This window comes from Mauremys mutica, chromosome 21, assembly GCF_020497125.1.
Source record: "Mauremys mutica isolate MM-2020 ecotype Southern chromosome 21, ASM2049712v1, whole genome shotgun sequence".
NCBI lineage: Eukaryota > Metazoa > Chordata > Testudines > Geoemydidae > Mauremys > Mauremys mutica.
In genome coordinates, this window is record NC_059092.1 from 14,396,938 (window position 1) to 14,417,907 (window position 20,970).

General features: G+C 43.7%; 1 protein-coding gene across 2 annotated transcripts in view; it reads left to right on the forward strand.

Annotated features, from left to right (window-relative positions):
• Positions 1-20,339, forward strand: part of LOC123354282 (ATP-dependent RNA helicase DDX19B) — a 28,769-nt gene extending 8,430 nt beyond the window's left edge. For both annotated transcript variants that reach the window (XM_044996132.1, XM_044996133.1), the window contains exons 3-12: positions 65-118; positions 1,460-1,595; positions 9,237-9,329; positions 10,135-10,237; positions 11,368-11,482; positions 12,311-12,488; positions 13,020-13,257; positions 14,677-14,839; positions 16,874-17,065; positions 18,897-20,339. In XM_044996132.1, the coding sequence (XP_044852067.1) occupies positions 65-118; positions 1,460-1,595; positions 9,237-9,329; positions 10,135-10,237; positions 11,368-11,482; positions 12,311-12,488; positions 13,020-13,257; positions 14,677-14,839; positions 16,874-17,065; positions 18,897-18,958 (1,334 nt within the window). In that variant the 3' untranslated portion in view covers positions 18,959-20,339. The remainder of the gene's footprint in view (positions 1-64; positions 119-1,459; positions 1,596-9,236; positions 9,330-10,134; positions 10,238-11,367; positions 11,483-12,310; positions 12,489-13,019; positions 13,258-14,676; positions 14,840-16,873; positions 17,066-18,896) is intronic.
• Positions 20,340-20,970: the final 631 nt, after the last annotated feature.

The window sequence follows — 20,970 nt, forward strand, 5'->3', positions numbered from 1 at the left end:
GAGCTTGCTTGGTCCCATTCCATTTGAGATTGCCCCAGTAACCGCACCGTCTGTCCAAATGTAGGTGCTGTTGTCAAGACAGATGACAATGCAGAAAAGACAGAAGATGAGGAAAAAGGTAAGCGCAGCTGAGGAGCACTCTGACAAGGGTCAGTGGGAAAACAGTTAATTTTGAATCTGTTCAGAGTTAGTCTACTTCATTTCAGAGGATGGGACAGTGTTGGCATCTGCCCAAAGGAGCTCATTCTGATGAGGGTCCTCTGTGCAAGAGGTGTGAGAATACACTACTCCATATTGACTCAGGAGATTGCTATATGGTGGTGGAGGAGAGAGAAATAAGGTGGTCTCTGTATCTGTCTGCAGTGAGATACAGGAGCGGTTTGTTTGCTAACACTGTCTGTATTGCCTTCATAACCAGAGCTCCTTAGCCTTTGGGGCTTCTGGAACATATTGCCTTTTTCTTCTTAAACAAACTGTTCATAGAGAGTTAGCAGGTGGGTGGGTACTCTGGTACTTTGTGGAGGACAACTTAACTTGTCCAAAGTAGGTTTATCTTATATAGGGAAACTCAAGGATGCAATGGCTATGCTGGATAGAGGCAGAGATATTAAACTGGGAACTCTTAATACTGAGAGCACGCCATTGGTGTTAAAACCCTTAGTAAAGAATCACCTGTCCACACTTGAAACTCACCCAAGCACTATTTAAGGTGATCAGTACTCCTGCACCACCTATCAGTTAGAGTTTTCGCTATCCAGGTAGAGATATCTTAGAAAAGCAGACTTCATAGAATATCAGCGTTGGAAGGGACCTCAGGAGGACATCTAGTCCAACCCCCTGCTCAAAGCAGGACCAATCCCCAACTAAATCATCCCAGCCAGAGCTTTGTCAAGCCTGACCTTAAAAACCTCTAGGTAACCCATTCCAGTGCTTCACCACCCTACTAGTGAAAAAGTTTTTCCTAATATCCAACCTAAACTTCCCCCACTGTAACCTGAGACCATTACTCCTTGTTCTGTCATCTGGTACCACTGAGAACAGTCTAGATCCATCCTCTTTGGAACCCCCTTTCAGGTAGTTGAAAGCAGCTATCAAATCCCCCCTCATTCTTCTCTTCTGCAGACTTCTGTATGTTTGGTAAGGTGGTCCTTAGCCTGTGGCATCTCTCTGCATTAACCCATCTCTTCCACAAATAGACTCCCTATGCTAATTTGAGGTATTTCCTGTTTAAATCAGTGTCAGTTGGTCACTGAGTAGAATCCCCTCTTTTAATAATGCAGCTTTAGTTTTGGTGTTTGTTTTAATTAGTCTAATAATATCTCTTAATTGTGCAACATCATAATGGGAGTGTAACTGTCAGAGCTCAGCCAAAACTTCTTAGCTGAATGGCTGGTTCTTTGAGCCTCCTGCTCTTCTGTAAATAGAAACAACGCTTCATTTTTTACTTCCTTCCCCGCAGAGGACAGAGCTGCCCAATCCTTGTTAAACAAGCTGATTCGCAGTAATCTGGTGGACACAACAAACCAAGTGGAGGTGCTGCAGCGAGATCCTACATCACCTCTCTACTCTGTGAAGTCTTTTGAGGAGCTGCGACTGTAAGTCCCTGTTCTTCTGCTAATTATAGTCTCTTGCAGTGCAGTGATGCAGAACTCTTCCTGTTGGTGCTGAATATCTTGGATTCACCCAAGAGTGATGCTTTGAAAGATTTAGGATATTTACAGGTGTTAGGTACCCAGAGAAGTGTTCCAGCCACAAAAGCCGTAACTCCAGTCATTCAGCCAAATTCACTGTGCCACATTAAACTGTCTATAAATCAAAGATGACTGACTCTCTTCTGAAAAATTTTAGTCTTCTGGTGACTAAATTTCTAGGTGTGACCTATAGGCACAGCCAGGAGATTGTCAGAGAAATGTCAGTTTTCCAATACTGAGCATTGTACTTGTTGCAGTGCAGTGTGTGGTCACTCGTGTAATCCCTTATAGTGACACCTACAATCCCTTACAGTATCTACACTTGGCCAGAAATGAGCTCAGGAGAGATTTCTAGCTGTCTCAGGCAACAAAGTAGAAGCAGCCAAACTGAGATCTGCATTCTGTATTTTTGTGTGGCCATGTTCCTGTGACTTCTGCAAAGTATGTACAGTGGTCTAGTCAACATTTTTCTACCAGATTCTAGACTCCTGCTGTTGAAAATGGATTGTTTACACCATTTGTACTTTGGACAAGAGATATAGTTTTTGAAAACTGACCTAATTTGTATTTATTACAAATAAGACAGGATATTGCAAAGATCTCCCATTATCAGCAAGTCTCTAAGGTGACATGCATATATATTCCTCCACAGCATCCCATCTGCATTTTACTAGCACTTTCAAAATCAGCAATGTGCCATCCTCCATCAGAAGTTGTTTCTGGAGAAGGTTCTGGGAAACGAAAGGGGAAAATTCCAGGGCTGAAGTGGGAAGAGAACCTTAAGTGTGCAAAGGAAGTTTCCTTAGAGAACACAAATACAGAAATCCTAGCCTGGGAAAAGAGGGGTGGAGAACAGGATCAAGATAGTGATACCAGCAGCGGGCCTGACTTTTAGATTGCCTATAGAAATGGCCCTCAAATGCCACAGTTAAATAGAGTGGAGGAGGGATGAGTCCCTCTCTTTGCTAGTATTGAATGGAGACTCTTCATGAAGGGTTTGTGGCAGAAAGACCTCAATTTGTGAAGACTCTGCAGCAGAATGGGCGAGAAACTTAAATTATATTTAAGCTTAGATATTGAAGAAATAGAGCAAAAATGGCTGAAAACCTAAAATTAGAAGATCTATGAAATCTTTCCCCGCTCATAGAATCTTCATATTGTCAGATAAATCTTATCTCAATGTAGGTCTTTTTGGAAGCTTATTCTTCTAAACTGATTTTTTTTTTTAAATGAGTGTTTTAAATAAATATTCTCCTATAGTATTTACAATCCAAACATTCCTGAATTGTTCTAGTGCATGGTAAGATGAAACTGAAACTGACTAGGAACAAAACTGAAACTCACTAGTCAGAGTTTTGTTGTCTGAGCTAAGAGACAGCATATATAATTTAAGATTTTTTAAAAATCAGTTACTCTAAGGTGTTTTATGAAATAGGTAAGTATTTTGTAGTCACACATCCCTTTTGATATTAAAACAACTGCTTTTTTCAATAAGCCATAGTTCACAAATGGACAAGCTTCCTAAGTAAGAATCATTATCCCCTGACCCATGCTTGAGGTGGTTTTCTTTTACTCTTTGCCTCTTCAGGGTTCTTGTAAGGGGACTCAGATAAGGTTTTGGAATTCTGCAACTCTGGAATAAAAGGGTAAACTTACCATCAAGCAGCTATAGCTGGAAACTGTCACTCTGATAAGACTCCAAAATGGGAGATGTCTCCATTTGAACCATGCATGTGGAATAAAATGGTCCCAGCCTTCACTGAGGAAGACCTGTTTCAACTTTACCAAGAATCTGGAAAAACCACTTAAATTTCTAGCTCCTGCTCTTAGTCACTATTCCATTAGCACTCCTCCCCACCAGCAGTCTGCTTTACAGGTCTTGATTTGGTAGCTAATTAGAACTTAACAGGTTCCTAATTAAGTGTTTAGTTTGTAGATCAGTGGAAAAAGCCTTCAGAGGAGAAATGATGCTGGGTTCAGGTTTGTTTTGCAATGTACTTATCTATTGGGCCAACACAGTTGTAGCTAGCACAGTTCTGATTCCATTGTGCACAGGACAGATTTACTTGAACAAATAATACCTGATCATTATTGCTTTAGCTGCTTTTAAGTGGCTTTTAACAGGAGATAATGCATGAGCAGACAGACTTCAAATTCTAGCTGCTGAGGCAATAGCAGTCTTGCTCTGTCGATTGCCTGTTAAAGGTTTTCAGTCTGGGAAGGGGTATCCCTTATATCTGAGAAGTGCATAGGTTTCCATTTCAGATGGAACGGCGAATTAATTTGTAGACAGTAAATTAGCATATTTACTATGTGTTTTGCATAGTTTAAACACAAGCAACAGGAAGAATTGCTTGTCGTACAGGTCTTTGGTCTTTTGTGCCTGAAATAGGCTTATTTTGAGCAGGTTCTTCATGCGCTGCTTTAGCCTTCATCCCAGCTCACTGCAAGTGTTCTCTGTGCTGACAGTCTAATGGTTTGGAAGATTTTTTTTCCCCACGTTAAATCTTATTCACCTCTACCCCAATATAACGTGGTCATGGGGAGCCAAAAATCCCTACCATGTTATAGGTGAAACGCCGTTATATCGCGCTAGCGGTGGCAGGGCTGCAGCAGTGATTTAAAGAGCCCGGGGCTCCGGCCACAGGGAGCCCCAGACCTTTTAAATAGCCATCGGAGCCCCACTGCCGCAGCCCCAGTGTAGCAGTGGCAGGGCTCCAGCGGTGATTTAAAGAGCTCCGAGCAGCTGGAGCCCCGGACCCTTTAAAGTGCTGCCCGAGCCCCGCTGCTGCAGCCTCGGGTAGCGGCAGCAGGGCTTCAGTGATGATTTAAAGGGCCTGGGGCTCCGCAGCAGCCGGAGCCCCGGACCCTTCAAAGCGCCGCTGGAGCCCCACTGCTACCGTGCTATATGCAAACCCGTGTTATATCGGGACACGTTATAGCGGGTAGTGGTGTACAAACTTGTATGAGTTACAGAATGGCAAGGTTTGTTGTCTTAGATTGCATAGTAGAGCTTGCCTTTAACAGCATGTGCTAACTGATGGGGCAGGGATGGGAAGGGATATTTAGATGGCCTCCATGACTGATCTGGTCACTAACAATAAATGGCAAAAGCAAAAACATTTTGTGTAAAAAGTCTCCATTTCCCCCAAGTTCCTTCCATAAATTGAGGGAAGATCAGACAAGGTATTCCCCATAATGTTTATATTAAAAAGCAACCAGAACCCTTCTTGAAAACTGAAGCCGTTCTGGTTTTGTGTATCAAAAGGAGAAGTAAAGAGCTGAATCTTATTTATTACAGTTTGTCTTTAAAATCCCTTGCAAAGATACAAGTGCCCATGAAGAGCACAGGCGGAAGCCAACCCATTCTTCCTCTGCCAGTGACATCAGACCCAAAACAATAGTCTGATACCTTTACGGTTCTTCCTGCCTCCATTTTCCCATTAAATACCTGCCCCAATTGTTCATGGAGCTCTTTGTGCATCAACTGAAGATAGTTGCATATGGTTTATAATGATACATTTTCAAAACTCTGCTAGGAAGTTCTAATCTTGAGGTTCTATTCTTAATTACATTGGTGATTTTGTCACTTGTTTGGAAATGGGTCCTGAAAGGAAACCACCCTGACAGACTTTTCATCTTGGAACATTACAGCTTTGCTTTTCTAAGCTACCGCTTTGTAGCTGAATGACTACAAACAGGCACCTTAGATCATATACCTTGCCTGTCTGGCTTTTGAAAGACGAGAATTGATCTAACAATCAAAGAAAGTTAATGATGGGAGCACTCAGACTAATTGAGTCTTGGTTCTGCAACTAGTTGTATCCTAGGCAACTGTTGCGGAGAATCGAGCTTTGGAGATCCTTGCTTTTGAACTAACACAAGGTTGCATATTCAAAGAGCTTTTATTTGAGCCACAGACTGCAAATAATACATGCTGCTTAAAAAGGATGTTGAATTGAGTAGAGAGGTTTAACAAGCAGGAAAGTGTGGGCAGGAAAACTATTTGCTTTTCGGAAATTGCTACTAAGCAACATTAACACCTACAAGAAGCAGTTAAACAGGTCATCAGTTAAGAGTTTACAAATCCAAATATCTTAACTTTAATTTTAGATTGCTCCGGAGTCTCCTTAGATACACAAGTGTCTGGTGTGACTTGAAAGCTTTCTTTATCGATTATAGGTGCCCTGTTAACAGAAGCAGCTAGTAACTTTGGCAGTTGAACACTTTGGGTGTCACCGCTGCACTTAAAATTGAGTGCCATCGTATAGCTGTGTACAAATCAATAGCCTGAATCATGCTGAGCTAGGCTTGCCATAACTTACCTCTTTCTTGCATCAATCAGTATTTACTCTCCTTCTTAGAGGTTGAACATCAAAAATACTAAATTTTAAAGGGGACTTTTGCAAAACGTTAATGTTAAATGGCCCTTGTAATCAAGTGAAACTTCTTCCTGTCCTGGCACCTCCTTTTAAAGTACTGAGTCTGGCAGGGTGGATAGCTATCGTGTTAAGACAGTGCTGATAGGGCTTCACAGAGACATGGGAATCACCATACTGGATTGGATCCATAGTCTTTCTAGTCCAGTATCTGGCAGGAGTGCTGCACAGCCGCTTTAGAGCAGTGCTTCTCAAGCTATTTACCATTGTGGGCTGCATATGCAGCTCTGTGTTATGCTGGCTGCATCCACACAATATATATACTATGTGTATGGCCCTGAGGATGTCACATGGGTGATGGGCCACCGCTGTGTTGAGAACCGCTGCTTTAGAGGAAGGTGCCAGGAACCCCGACAGTTGTGGAATAATCAGTGTGACTGAAGTGGAGTTGCTATGTGATTTATGAACACTCTGAGACCTGGACAGTGAGGGGAAGGTATCGTATATTGGGTTATAAGACTTCCTGTATGAATGCATTGATCTAGCACAATACGGGGCTAGGAGAAGAACAAGCATAAAGGCAAACCAGTGCCACCCCAAGTTTTTGGTCAGATGTTGTTTATCTTGGGAGCCAATTACAAGACAATGGCATACTTCCAGGCACCAGTCCAAAGTGCCACCGCTGTTTCGCCAGGCTGGGAACTAGAGCTTAAAAGGACAGTAAACAGTTAAACTCTTCTCAGGAGAGGAAGGGACAGTGGGTCATTTGTCAGGTGCTGCTCCTGTTGAGAACAGACTGGTCCTGCAGGAGTGCCTGAAAGCAAATGAAGCTTCCCTGCGCCTAGGGAATGGGAATGCAAGTTTAGTCTGGTTTGTTTTTATGATCTGTTTTCCATTAAATGCTTTTGTTCTAAATAAATAATACTTCGCCGCATGGAGGCTGTTTGGTCACTGGTTGCCACTGTCATTGTTCCCAGAGCGAACAGAAAACTGCAGATACTGAACATAAGTCAGACCTTGCCATGGTTATCACAGTTGATACACAGGGGACTGCAGCCCAGGGCCCAGGCTGAGAGCAGGAGAATGATGTGGTTCTATCCCAGGGAAGGTGACTGCTGAGGGCCTGAATCTGCAAGGGGTGCGCTCGAAGAGACCAGGATGGGGCAGAGATGCAGTTAGCCCATGAACGGATACAGCCTGCTCATAGGGGAAGTTTCTTCCCAACTCCATTAGTTCAGGTGTGTCTACACTGCAAAAAAAGATCTGCGGCAGCAAGTGTCTGAGCCCAGGTCAACTGACTCGGGCTTAGGGGGCTTATGCTATGGAGCTAAAAATAGCAATGTAGATCCTTGGGCTGGGGTTCTGAGACCCCTCTTGCCGCCGGGTTTCACTGCTATTTTTAGCCCTGTAGCACGAGTCCTGCCAGACGAGTCAGTTAATCCAGGCTCTGAGACTTGCTGCCATGGTCGTCTTTTGCAGGGTAGATGTACCCTTAGCAGCTGGCTTAAGTCCCAAATCATGAAGGTTTATATCCTTTATAAAATGGTTTTCACCCTATATAATGAGCACAATGTTCCCATTCATATACATGTTTAATTCATTACGGTCTTAGTCTCAATGATACCTTGTGACTAGTTCCGCATGTTAATTGTGTTGTAAAAAATGTTGTCTTTTATCAGCGGGTTAAATTTCTTGTCTTTCTATTGACTGTTTCCTTGCTCTTGTATTGAGAGGGTCAAGAAAAGCTCCAGACTTACCTTCTCTAGCCCATTCATTGCTTTATACCGGTATATCTCAGATCTCCTCTGACCCTAAGGTCCCAGTCTATTTAATCTCTCCTCAAAGAAATTTCTTCGGTCCTCTAATCCTTTTGGTGAATGTCTCCGAACACTCCCTGTTTCTGCTCTCTTAGACAGCAGGTGACCAGACCTGCAAACAGTGTTCCAGATGTGGATGCGCTGTTGTTTTATAGCAAGGCAAGATCACACCTCTAGTATTGTTTTCTGTTCTAGCCTTTGTACATCCTGACACATTTGCCTCTCCTGATCCCTGCTACATACTGAGCAGAGATTTTAATTGAGCTGTCTGCATTGATGCTTAGAGCTCTTTCTTGAGTGGTTAGTTAATTTAGAACCCAGCAGTGTGTATTGTAGCCAAATGACTCCTTCCTGTGTTTAATCTTCCTTAAGGTTAAAAAAAAAAAAATACGGTCTTATTGTATCTTCTTGGTTCAAATAAATATTGGGTTCACAGATGTTAATCTCAATATCTAAATGATCCTTTGATAGGCTACGAAGTCCTGTATTTTGCTCTTAAAAGTAACAAGTTTATTCATTGATAAAACAAGGAGGCGCATAGGCTTGAAATAGTGTCTCTTCGCTTCCCAGTCTGGTTAGATCAGGGGTTCTCAAACTGGGGGTCGGGACCCCTCAGGGGGTCGCAAGGTTATTACACGGGGGGGTTGCAAGTGGTCAACCTCCACCCCAAATCCTGCTTTGCCTCCAGCATTTATAATGGTGTTAAATAGATTTAAAAGTGTTTTTAATTTAAAAGGGAGGGGTCGCACTCAGAGGCTTGCGATGTGAAAGGGGTCACCAGGACAAAAGTTTGAGAGCCACTGGTTTAGATGCTAACGTTTGATCCAGTGTTTCTGTTCCTATCAGAGGATTGCTGTCCAGAGTTCCATGCTGTGGCTGGGGAACCCCGTTTATCTGACCCTCCCGTAACTGGTTCTCTGCAGTTACCAAACAACCAGGACTCCAGCGTCAGAAGCCGGCGATCTTTCCTGTGGCCGCTAGATGGTGCTGCAGCATCACATTTTCCCATTCTCCAGTTTATCCAGAGTTTTGATGATCTGATCTGACCCTAGTCCCAATTAGACCAGATAAATGGGGTTCTACTGTATTTCTCCCATTTTTAGGGTGTGCACAAGCTAATAGTGATTAGGTCACAGATGAACCACTTTTGTTAGCAATGTGGAGAGGAATTGGGTTGCCACAGCGGTTTTAGTACTAGCGGCATTGCCCCAGGCCTACTTGCTGTTAGGATTTGCTTTTCAGGCACCTGCCTTTCACTTGCAATCAAAAAAATCTCCCATTGACTTGACTTCCTGGGTCTAGTGCTGTTTTTTACTAGTTCAGAAACACTTGACTCTCTCTTTTTCCAGGAAACCCCAGCTCCTGCAGGGTGTCTATGCCATGGGCTTCAACCGACCCTCGAAAATACAGGAGAATGCTCTGCCCATGATGCTTGCTGAACCGTACGTATCCATGCTTTCCACTTCCCCTGGGAGGTGGGAGAGCCTAATATACTGTTAAACTGTAAACACTCCGGCTAAGAGACACCCTACTTGAAGTGGCATTGCACACAGCCACTAGTGTCTCACTGTGCTGAAGGGGCTTCCTTTCCATAGGACTGTGCTGCTGAAATTCTTTAGAATGCTGCCTGGCTACCCAGCAAACTTCCATAGGTCCCTTTTCCTAGGGCTTGCACTGCATATTCAGCCACACTGAAGACAATGCCGTTCTTCCTGGCAGCAGTAAATCTGATCCTCGTGTCAATGTAGGGGAGATAAGGCAGTTCTGCAACAGCCCTGCATAACTCCTGGACAGGTCAGAGCAGTCGAAATGCTGTGGATTGTGTCCGCCTTGCTTCTCGGTGTTCTTTAGATGAAGAGCATGGAGTAGCGAAGCTAACGCTGGGGGGGGATGAGCAATATGGAAAACGACTGCAGCATCACAGCAGCTTTCCGTTCAAATCTCCATAGCGCATGGAAGCGGCTTGTGCCAAGATGCACGCGCCCTGCAGAAAATTCACTCGTGTCCTACTCCTTGTGCAGTCCTGCCCTCATGAAACTAGATGGTGACTTCAGTTAGGATGTGGCCAAGATGCAGGGCCAGATTAATTCAGAACGTATTAAAATCCCTTATCTGTGACTGCCATTCAGTTAATTTAAGCTGTGTTGCCAAATCTCACAACTGTATCTCGTATTAGCTGGTCATAGAATGGATTATATTTAATCTTGTGCCAAAGTGTTTAAAATGTCCCCTTATGTGTTGATCCAGCCCACAGAACCTGATTGCACAGTCTCAGTCTGGTACTGGTAAGACAGCTGCCTTCGTCTTGGCCATGCTCAGTCGAGTTGAACCTGGGAACAAGTATCCACAGGTAGGGGCTTCTGGAATCTAATGGTTGTGCTGGTTTTTAGTTGTTGTGCAGTGCCATCTAGTGGAGAGAAGCTATACTCCTTTGATGAGACACTGGTAGCAGCTACATAGCTTCAACTTCCCAGTATGCTGTGGTGTCTGAGCATTGGGGAGCAGAGGCAGCAGAGTTGAAAATGCTGCTTCTTTTGTGCAGAGGTACTGGGTTCTCCCAGCTCTCCTCACCAGCCCAGTTCCCGTCCTCCCTTCCTTTCTCCCCCTCTGTCTTTCTGTACCTGTAACAGCCAAATTGGATTTACAGTGAGCAGCTGTGCTGGGATGGGGAACATGGTGGGGTGAGAGTGTGGGGGGTGTTGAGGGGGGAGCAGGGTTTGGACTGGAAGGGAGAGGATCTGTACTGACAAACCACCTGTGGTTGAGGAGCCCTGAGAAGTGGGGAGTAGATGGGGTGTTGAATGGTTTGTTTCTTGCCTCGTCCAGTTTACATGGATACCCAGTCCAGCACCCTAACACACAGGTAACAGGGCTTTTTGCACAGGAGTTAGGCACACTGGACAGGAGTTGGGAAAATTCAGTTTAGGAAGCCTAGCTGATGTTCCTAACCACTGCTCCGAAGCAATGTGGAGTAGAGTTCCCACTTTCAGGGCATGGGCAGCAGCACAGGATTCACATCTGCAGAAATGGACTTGGCAGTTTTACCAAGGCAAGAGCTTCCTTGCTAAGGATACTGTGTTATCTTCACTTTGAGCTATATTCATTAGAAATGTCCCTTATAAAAACATATCTGTCTTGGTTAATATGGCAATATTACCTTAGTACTGACCACCGACGTTCTTAGCAGGGTGTTCTGTTTACATGCTTATATGGGCAATACAAAATATACAAGCTGAATAAAACTAACCGGTACGTGACGCTACACATGCAAACTAACTTCCTTTAATTGGGTGAATTACTAAAAACACTGTTCAGCTGATGAGTGTTAATGAAATTTACCTACACCAGTGAGTGTTTATCCTAAAATATTGGTCATCTATTTGCACAGAGGTGAAGTTTCACAACTAAATGTATTTCACAGGAAAGTGTGACGATCTACTATGTGACGATCTAATATACTCTTATCTGCTTTCCTTCCAGTGTTTGTGCCTTTCCCCAACATATGAGCTGGCACTTCAAACAGGAAAAGTAATTGAACAGATGGGAAAGTTTCATCCGGAGCTAAGTCTTGCATACGCTGTCCGAGGCAATAAATGTGAGTGTGAGGGGAAATATGGCCCCTTTTTTGCAGATCTAGCCAGGGAGACTTACCCCTCTTTCTAGTGAGGTGTGGTAATGGGAATTTAATGCATTACTTTCTCTTAAAATTTGAAAAGGATTGGGTTTGACATCAGATACTCTTAGCACAGTTGGCCTGGAATCAAATTCTGTCAGGTCTGACTGCTGTACAGAACATGAGCTGGTGTAATGGGATTTCCCTCTTGGAAGCCCTAAACTGGGCCTGGAGTGGGAGTTGGACAGTTCACGCTCTGGGTTTTTTACTTGAGTTTCTTCCTCTGTCTCCTCAGAAAATAACTGAACTTGTAACTATTTGTGAAATGGAAGTGGCTGCCAAGCTTTACTGGTGGCTGATCTGTTTTGTCCAAGTGGGTCTTTCATATTGTGGGTTGCTGGTGCAGATAATTACAGATACTACTTGTTTCAGGTGCAGACACGGTATAAACTGCTAAATTCATGAAGTTGGGGAGAAGTGGTGGATCTTGTGCGCTTCATAAGGGGTTAGTGTTCTGACAGATTACCTCCCTTACTGGGAAAGCAATGGTGGATGCTGCAGAACTGCCCTAAAGAGGATGTAATGACATCTGTTGCTCTGGCACTAATGAGACTGTGCTATTCACCCCGCCCCCCACTCCCAAAAAACAAAACAAAAAAAAACCAAAAAGTCGGTCTCCAGAGTAGGGGAAGAACTCTGAGCAAGAGAGTAGGGTGGGGAGTAACCTACACAATGATACGGCTTTCACCTCCTCATGGAAGTGCTGTGCGCACACATCTCATGGAATCCTTTCTGTCTGTCTACTAACAGTGGAGAGAGGTCAGAAGATCTCGGAGCAGATTGTAATTGGCACTCCTGGCACTGTCCTGGACTGGTGCTCCAAACTGAAATTCATAGACCCCAAGAAGATTAAGGTGTTTGTCCTGGATGAGGCTGATGTGATGATAGCAACCCAGGGCCATCAAGATCAGAGCATCCGCATTCAGAGGTAAGGAACATCCCCATGCTGTCATATGGGCTGCCTGAGGAAAGGGAGAGATTCTAGTTCCCCTCCACCGCAGCCAGTTGGTTTCTCTCATTGGCCTATTTAATGTCCCATTTCCTCTTCATGGTTGCAGGAAGGGATCTCTTCCAAATGGCAGGACGTGATTATTTGCTGACTAAGGCCACAGGCTATAATAGAAATACACTTAACTCTAATCCAGGCAGTTCATAAAGCTAGAATTTCATTGAAGCCAGACATTTAATTATGTCAAGGTTCGAGAACAGCCCTCCCTATCCCCTGAGGAGGATTCATTGCTTAAAATGTCCAAATTTATCTAGATGCCATTGGCAAATTGAGTTGGGATGTGATTAGATATTCACAGGCTAATGTTTAGAAAGCCTAACGGACTTAAAAGGCTGATTCCAAAGGTTCGTAAGTGACTGTGAGCCATGCTCTGCTGCTGGGCTACTGGAGGTTCCACTGGGCTGATGGTTTCTAATAGGGAAACCCTAACTTGTGTGCCTTGCCTTGCAGAATGCTCCCCAGAGATTGCCAGATGCTCCTGTTTTCGGCCACCTTTGAAGATTCTGTATGGAAATTTGCCCAAAAAGTTGTTCCCGACCCCAACATCATCAAACTGAAGCGAGAGGAGGAGACGCTGGACACCATTAAGCAATACTATGTTCTGTGTAATAATCGAGATGAGAAGTTCCATGCTCTCTGTAATATATATGGAGCCATCACCATTGCCCAGGCCATGATCTTCTGTCATGTGAGTCATTCTGGAGAATGGCGTGACCTTTGCCACGCCCTAAAGAGAAGGGGAGCTCTCGTTAAAACAGCCCCATTCTGAAATAGTGTCTGCAGGTGCCAAGAATCCTAGCTGACAGATCCTTGCGAGATGATTGAGGGCTTGATCGTTCTAGGAGCACAAATGGGGAACAAGCCATTCTTCATCTTGTCTTGGAAATGGAAAAATGCAGGAGGGTGGATGGAAGAATCCGCCTTCTCGGCTTGTCTCTAACACTAATTGCCTGTTGGTCCTATCTCTGCTGAGGCTGGAACCCTACTAACAACCGTTATTTTAAAAAAAATGGTTTCTAGTGTAGTTTCACTTACTCCTGTGGACACGGAGTTTCTTAAAATCGTGATAGCCAAACTGTGCCCCACGTGAGTCATGGTAAAGGTGCTGGAGCCATCTAGCCCCAGCTGGTCTTAAACATGCTTGTTGCTTGCATGGTTCCAGCCATCGTGTGGCTCACTTTTATTTTTAAAGCGGTCTCTCAAAACCAAAGCATTTGGGGTTCTGTAAACCAGTAAAATACGTCTCAAAACAAAGCGTACAACAAAACGATAAAAATAAAACCAAGAAGACTTTAATGGGGTGGAAAAATAAGTCTTGTAGGTAAAAGGTCTGCCATTGTCTTGTGACCCTGCTGGACCTCAGTTTCCCTCTCTGGAAAATGGTGATGATACTCACAGGCATGTTGTGGCACTCTGGGATTCTTGTATGGAAGCTGCTGTAACTGGAACTTTTAATTGAGGCACATGGTGATCACACTAGCAAAGCTTAGCTCTAGATAGGAAGAAGACGGTATGTTAAGGCAAGTGTTCTGTACCCGAGTGTCCACTAAAGCAAAGAGCCGTTTCCTGCAGTTTTAAAATGTAATGTTTGACGTAGTCAGGACTTTAAAAGTGAACTGGCATCTTGAATTCTATAGCAGCTTGACTCAACCTTTCAGCAGAGATTCTTACTGGATGGTCTTAAAGGGACGTTTTCAACCTGGAATCTAGCCAATTTCCAAAAATGAATAGTTAGTGGTACCACATACTACACTTGTCCCAGTCTTCTTGGTGCAAGGCATGTGGTCTTACAATGTTTCCTATTAAGTCTTTTCCTTGTTGGTGAGAGACCCAGACAAGCAGTGGAGCTGACAGACTACACACAGAGCTGTCCTTTGTAAAAGGAAATAGAAAACCTGTCTCTAAGCTTTATCATAATGTTAGGCTTTCAAACAGAAATGGGAATGGTTTGGGTTCTTTGTTCCTTTTAAACTATGATGCTAGAATCCTGAAACAAGCAGAGTTAGAGCCCTGAGCGTTCCCTTCTCTTAAGAGAGGCCTCTTCCTGTTTGAAGTTCAAAAACTGTCTTCCCAGAAAGATTTTAATTGCTCTTGCTTTACATTTCAGACTCGTAAAACAGCGGGCTGGCTGGCAGGAGAGCTGTCCAAAGAAGGTCACCAGGTGGCATTGCTAAGTGGTGAGATGATGGTGGAACAAAGAGCTGCGGTGATCGAGCGTTTCAGAGAGGGCAAAGAGAAAGTGCTGGTGACCACAAATGTCTGTGCCAGAGGTGAATACAATGTCACTGCATCTCGGGGAAGGGAAGCGGGTAGTTTTACTTGAGATGGGACTGTGCCATCTGGTGACAGACATACAAAATATTGCTGTACCTCCTAGAGAAGAATTTGTAACCTGTGCTAGATTTGTGCAAAAGAGTCCCTAACAAAACCATTCCAAGGGAGACTGACAGATGTGCTGTCCCCCAAAACTTCTGGATGGTCCTTGACGTGTGTGAGTTGGGTTAGGTCTGTCTCTGCTGGAATGCCTTAACATAGGATTTCCTTAAAGGAGAACTGAAGTAGGGTGAAGAATCTTCCCTTTCACCAAAGTCTCATTTCTTTCTGTCCTTTGGGCAAGTTGAGGCATCCCATGGCTGCGCCCTGCCCTGGTTTGTGCTGTGGACAAACAAATGTGTGTCCTGAATTTTCTCAACAACTTCATTTTCACTAGAGATCAGGCAAAGGAATAAACTCCGGTATCAGTCTGTGCTGCAAGTTACAGCTAAAAGGGGCATTCTGGACACAGCTGAACACTTACATGAAATAAGTTGAATGGCTCTCCTAGCCTGGCTGTTGAGAAGTAGGAGGGGCAATTGACTATATTTTAGAAGTTATTGCAATTTATTAGTCTTTCTAGGCACCCATAAAAATCAATATGTAGTTCTGGTGTGAAAGCGTTAGGCCATGCAAAGGTGCTCAGTTTAAGTGTATTATCCATCCTCCATTTGATAGCATCCTCTCACTGTGATATAGAATCATAGAATCTCAGGGTTGGAAGGGACCTCAGGAGGTCATCTAGTCCAACCTCCTGCTCAAAGCAGGACCAATCCTCAACTTGGTTCAAGTCTGGCTTAGTTACACCTATAAACAATCACACATCATCATGGTTAATAGGAGTACAATATTTGATCTTGTCACGGAGTGTGAGGGAGTCTGGCCCTGCACCCCTCTTCCTGGGACTCGCAATGACTCTCAGCCAGACAGTAAAACAGAAGGTTTATTGGACAACAGGAATACAGGCTTCAGCACAACTAGGACCCCTCAATCGAGTCCTTCTGGGGTTCAGGGTGCTTGGTTCCCAGCCTGGGATTCCCTGAACTCTCTCCCCCAAGTCCCAAACCGAAACTGCCTCCCCCTCTCCCCTCAGCTCTTTTCCTTTGTCTAGCTCCCCTCCCCCCTGCCTAGCTCATGTTACAGGCTGACTCCCTGTCTCTCACCTGAAATCTCTCCTGGCTCTCCCCACCCCCACACAGACAGCCCCTGCTCCATCACAGATCTTAGCAAAGATGTTCTGGGCAAACATATGCTGTATTTTACACTAGTTTTTCACAGAAAGTTAGAATTCCCAACGTCATGGTGTTAGCACAAAATCCACAGTAGTTTGCACCTGTTTGTTCTTAAAGTCATCCTACCATAATACATTTTGCATCAATTACCAATTGCACTGTATACAAATTGTATCCTAAATTATACTAAAATCAAAGCATCTACCCTTTGTATTTTGTATTCAAACTCAGACAACTCCATGTACATTATGCAGGTACAAGCAACTCATACCTCATTATTCCTGAGATGATTATGTACAGTGCCAGCTCCCAATTGGGTCTGGGCAGGGCTTCTGCACATGTTGCTAACATATGATATGGAAGAGATGCATTCAATACAAATATAAATTCAGAACCTCCTGCTGTAATGAACTTCAGTTCATGAATGACTCTGGAAGCAGTGAAATCTGGTGTAAACAATATGACAATCTTAAAGGGTCCTCTATATGCTATGAAACATACGCTTCCAATTATCCCTGTAAGTTTTGCTGAGCATTCACTCTTGACATCGCTGCAGGCTTCCTCATGGCACGTAGCTTAACTTTCCACGAAACGTGGCGGCAGTAATAGTACAGCTCTGTGAAAGGTGTTGAAACTAATGGCTCTGGGTAAGCCCTAGATTCTGGAATCAAAGCACTGAAACAATCCTGGACTAAAGCTGCTCTGGCTTAAAATGAGCTAAAGGGAGAGTTGTAATATCGCTAACGCTTTCCTCCCCAGGGATTGATGTCGAGCAGGTCTCTGTTGTTATCAACTTTGACCTTCCTGTGGATAAAGATGGCAACCCAGATAATGAGACTTATCTGCATCGGATTGGACGCACAGGTCGTTTTGGCAAGCGAGGACTGGCTGTTAACATGGTAGACAGCAAGCACAGCATGAATATTCTCAACAGAATTCAGGAACATTTCAGTAAGTCGCCTTTAGCTTCGTTTCTTTTGCGTAGGTGTAGCATTATTTCTACAGAATTTTGAGCAACTGTGTGTCAGACAACCCTGACTCAAATTCAGATTTCCCAGGCACCTGTGGTCTTGCTCTTTGATTAGGCTTAACCGAGTTTTGCTTTGCTACACACAGTCTGTCAAGGGCACCACTGCACGTTATGTAGCACCTTGTTTCAAAAATAACATTGAGAAAACTAGGGGAATAGCCAGTTATTTGTATACATTCAAATGGGCAGAACTTCTGATGTAATTGTCCTTATTTTAGAGTAGAACAGTGAATACTGTTTAAAGGGCAGGTAAACTTCCAAATTGATGCATGACAGAAGTGCCTGGGAGATCTTGCTTGTGTCCTGCCAAGTCAATTCAGTTCTCATTGGCTAACTGGCATCATTATTAAAAATGATATTCCACAAACCATAACATTTCTTAAATGCCCCTCAGCTTACAATAAAGACATTACCCCCGCCCCCCAAGAAATTGCTTCCGGTCTGAAACTTGAGTGACCCAGTGATCTACAAGTCACAGATCCAGAGGGTGTGGTCTGTGCCCCAGCCTGTAGACAGTCCCTTGGAAGTGACCACTTTAGATACCCACACAGTTCCACTGAGGGAGGCCAGTGGCCTCTAGGGGCTTGTCTACACTTACTGGTAGGTTGGCGCTGCTGCAGTCAATGTAGCAGCTGTCAATTTAGTGGGTCTAGTGACGACCCGCTAAGTTGATGGGAGAACGCTCTCCTGTCAACTCTGGTAATCCACCACTCCGAGTAAGGGAAGTCGACGGAAGAGTGCGGTGTAGACACCGCGGTAAGTTGACCTATGCCATGTTGACTCCAGTTACACTACTCCAGTTACATGAATAATGTAACTTAGGTCATCTTATCGCAATAGTATAGACAAGGCCTAACGCTTTGACACTGGGCCTTTGGGCACCAGCGAACCCTGTCTCTCTCTGGCTCCCTGCAGCGAATCCAGCCAAGCCAGACTCCTGCAGGAGGTTTGTACTGTACTCCTTCAGGGCACAATGCTCTGTATTTGCCTGACCCCAGACAGCTTTTCCAAAACAAGGTAACAATTCCTTAGTCGCCTGGTGTACAGAAGCTGAAAGTCCGTGGGTCAGAATAGAGAGGCAAAGATTCAGATAAAGTTCAGACTGGCCAGCGTGGGGTCACGGCTCCCTTGAGCCATGCTGCTGAGGAGCCATCTTGGCGTGCTCTCCCCATCTCTGTCTCCTGTCCTTAGTCCCAGGTGTGTGTGTCTCCCCAAAGGCCAGCTCTTAACCCTGCCACCTGATGCCATTGTTCTCCAGCTGGGGCTTTTGCTCAGCTTCCCTGGGGAAATCTCCTTCCTCTGTTGGTTGCTGGGTATGAACTTTTTGGCTGTTGGGGTTCCCATTGCCTTTCTGGATCCTCAACTGATTTGGGTCCGTTTCAGCCTGTTCTTTAAATGACCGTGTCTTCATACCACTCCAGGTAGTTATGTGACACAACACCTCATGTCCCCCCTCTCTGTCCCAAGAGCAGCTTTTTAACCCTTTACATTCTATGCATAGCAATGCAAAGCACCAGGGGAAACTGAGGCATGCATAAGATTGTTTCCAAAATTCCCACTTTGTCACACTACATTGTTGACTTGACTTATAAAACTTAATTCTATTGTGTTGGTCATGGATTGGGATAGATTCATCTTGTGACAAGAACAGAAGTGGGATTTAACACAGTAACGTGGGACCTTGCTTCATTTTCTGGTCTCTCATTGTACAAAGTGTGCTAGTTCCGATTCTCTTCTAATCTTCTCTTGCAGACAAAAAGATAGAAAAACTGGATACTGACGACTTGGATGAAATTGAGAAAATAGCCAACTGAAACGCAGCTGCTGGAACTGATGTACGCCCTCCTATGGTAGCTCTCCCACTACAATTGGCTCAGTGTTCAGATTGGCACACCTTTTGGCCAGTCCTGAAAAGGACTCTTAAGAGATAAATACACAGAAATTACCTCACTTTAAAAATTGCAGTTGGACTTAAAATTGTGCCGCTCTGCGGAAGAAGAGGAAATGTTTACAGAAGCTTTTAACATTTCTTAGTTTAGCCTTAAAATGGAAACATGTTTTAAATTCTAAGAAATAGATTTGCCAAAAAGTGGCCAATACAGAAATATCTAAAAGGAATAAACAAATGCTTTATTTGGTTAATTGGGATATTATTTTTTGACCTATGTGATCAGTAAAACAAAACTCAACAGCCAAATATATGGACATTGACTTAAAAAACAAGGCAGGTGGTTTTGCCCAAAAACTAAACTTACGTGAAATAGAACTTCTTTTTCTAGTGCTGCCTTGTGCTCTAAAGTTTCATTTCTGGGTTCCTGATGGATTTGCCCTGCTTTCCCTTATGTAGATTGTCCAGAAGATCTTTCCACTAGCTCATATTCTCAGATAGTGGTGCAGTGTTGCTTTTGCTGGGCAGTATTTTGGTTTTAGTTTGTTTTTAGAATGGCCACTATTCATAAAGCAATGCAATGGTTGAAAGTGTTAATTAACTACTATAGAAGTCACATGATGCATTTAACCTTGCCAAACCAAATCTTGGTTCATGTGGGTGGGAGGGATCAGCAGTGTAAAGAGGACTGTACTAATCAATATCCCAAATGAATTCACCCCTACAAATGATTGTGTCTCTTGGTGGAGGAGTGGGAGTTATAGTTACCTTTACGCAGGTGGTGCCAGTTTTAAAATGCTGCTGTTGTCTGGGCAGTTCCACGTGACGTCTCACATGGAGCTGTTGGACTCTACCAATCAATAATGCAAACGGGAATATTTATCTGGTAAAAAATTATAATAGCTTGTACTGACCAAAAATACCCTTAAATAGAACACCAAATTTGCCTGTTACAGCATGTTTCAGTACCACAGTCTTGAGTTAAATTGCTCAGCCAAAATACTGATGGGAAGCACTCCACTTTCATTGTGCTTGTATCGCAAAGCAGATAGGTCATCAGTCCCTACCAACCTTGCCCCAAAGGTGACCCTTGCCAGTGAAGGTTTTATTTAGAACGTCTAAGTTTGGGCTTTTAGTTGAGTTGGGATCACTTACCGTGCACAAATGGAAGTTTGTGGGTTTTTGTTTCCCCCCCGATTCCAGGAGAAGTAGGCTCCTAAACGTTAACTTTGTGGTGCACCGTTCTTTTGGGAAAAATTGACATGCGTGAGCAGCCATCGGACTGCTACTCAGTGCAGGAATCACTTCAAAACAAATGTATAAATTGTAAATTGAACTATAAATTTCTTTGCAATTTTGGCCATCATATTCTGTTCAAAGACAGGAATGTTGATCCTTTTACCAAGTAAAAAAAAAAGGCTCATTTAAAATGTACCTAAAATTTTAGGAAATTGTGCACCCTTTTATCAATTTGTATAAAGTCTTTAGTGAAAAAACTGTTAAACTTTTTGTATTCTGGGGTGTATCTATTTTTATTCTGTTGAAAACCTATTTAAAGTGGCAGGTGAGTGAGTGCTTGCGTGTAGAGTGGAAGACTTATTTCAATCACCTACTTTAATAGTACAGCTGAATGACCTTGTGACAGCAGTGCATTGGGTTGAACTGTCATGAACGCTGCTGCTGTCATGAACTGTCATGAACTCTGTGCTGTTTCTAATGTACTTTTAATTGGAATAAAGAACACGTACTGAACTGTGCTTCAGTTAGTCTTTGACTCTGGCATCCCTGTTTGTTATCAAATGGCTTGTGTAGAGGACTTGATGGAGATGGAGTTCTGGCAGTGCTTCCTGTTGGAATACTCCCAGGTGAATTCCACTGTGAAATATGAGATTAGTGTAACTGAGTGGCTGTATTTCCCAGATGCTTTCAGTGTCAAGT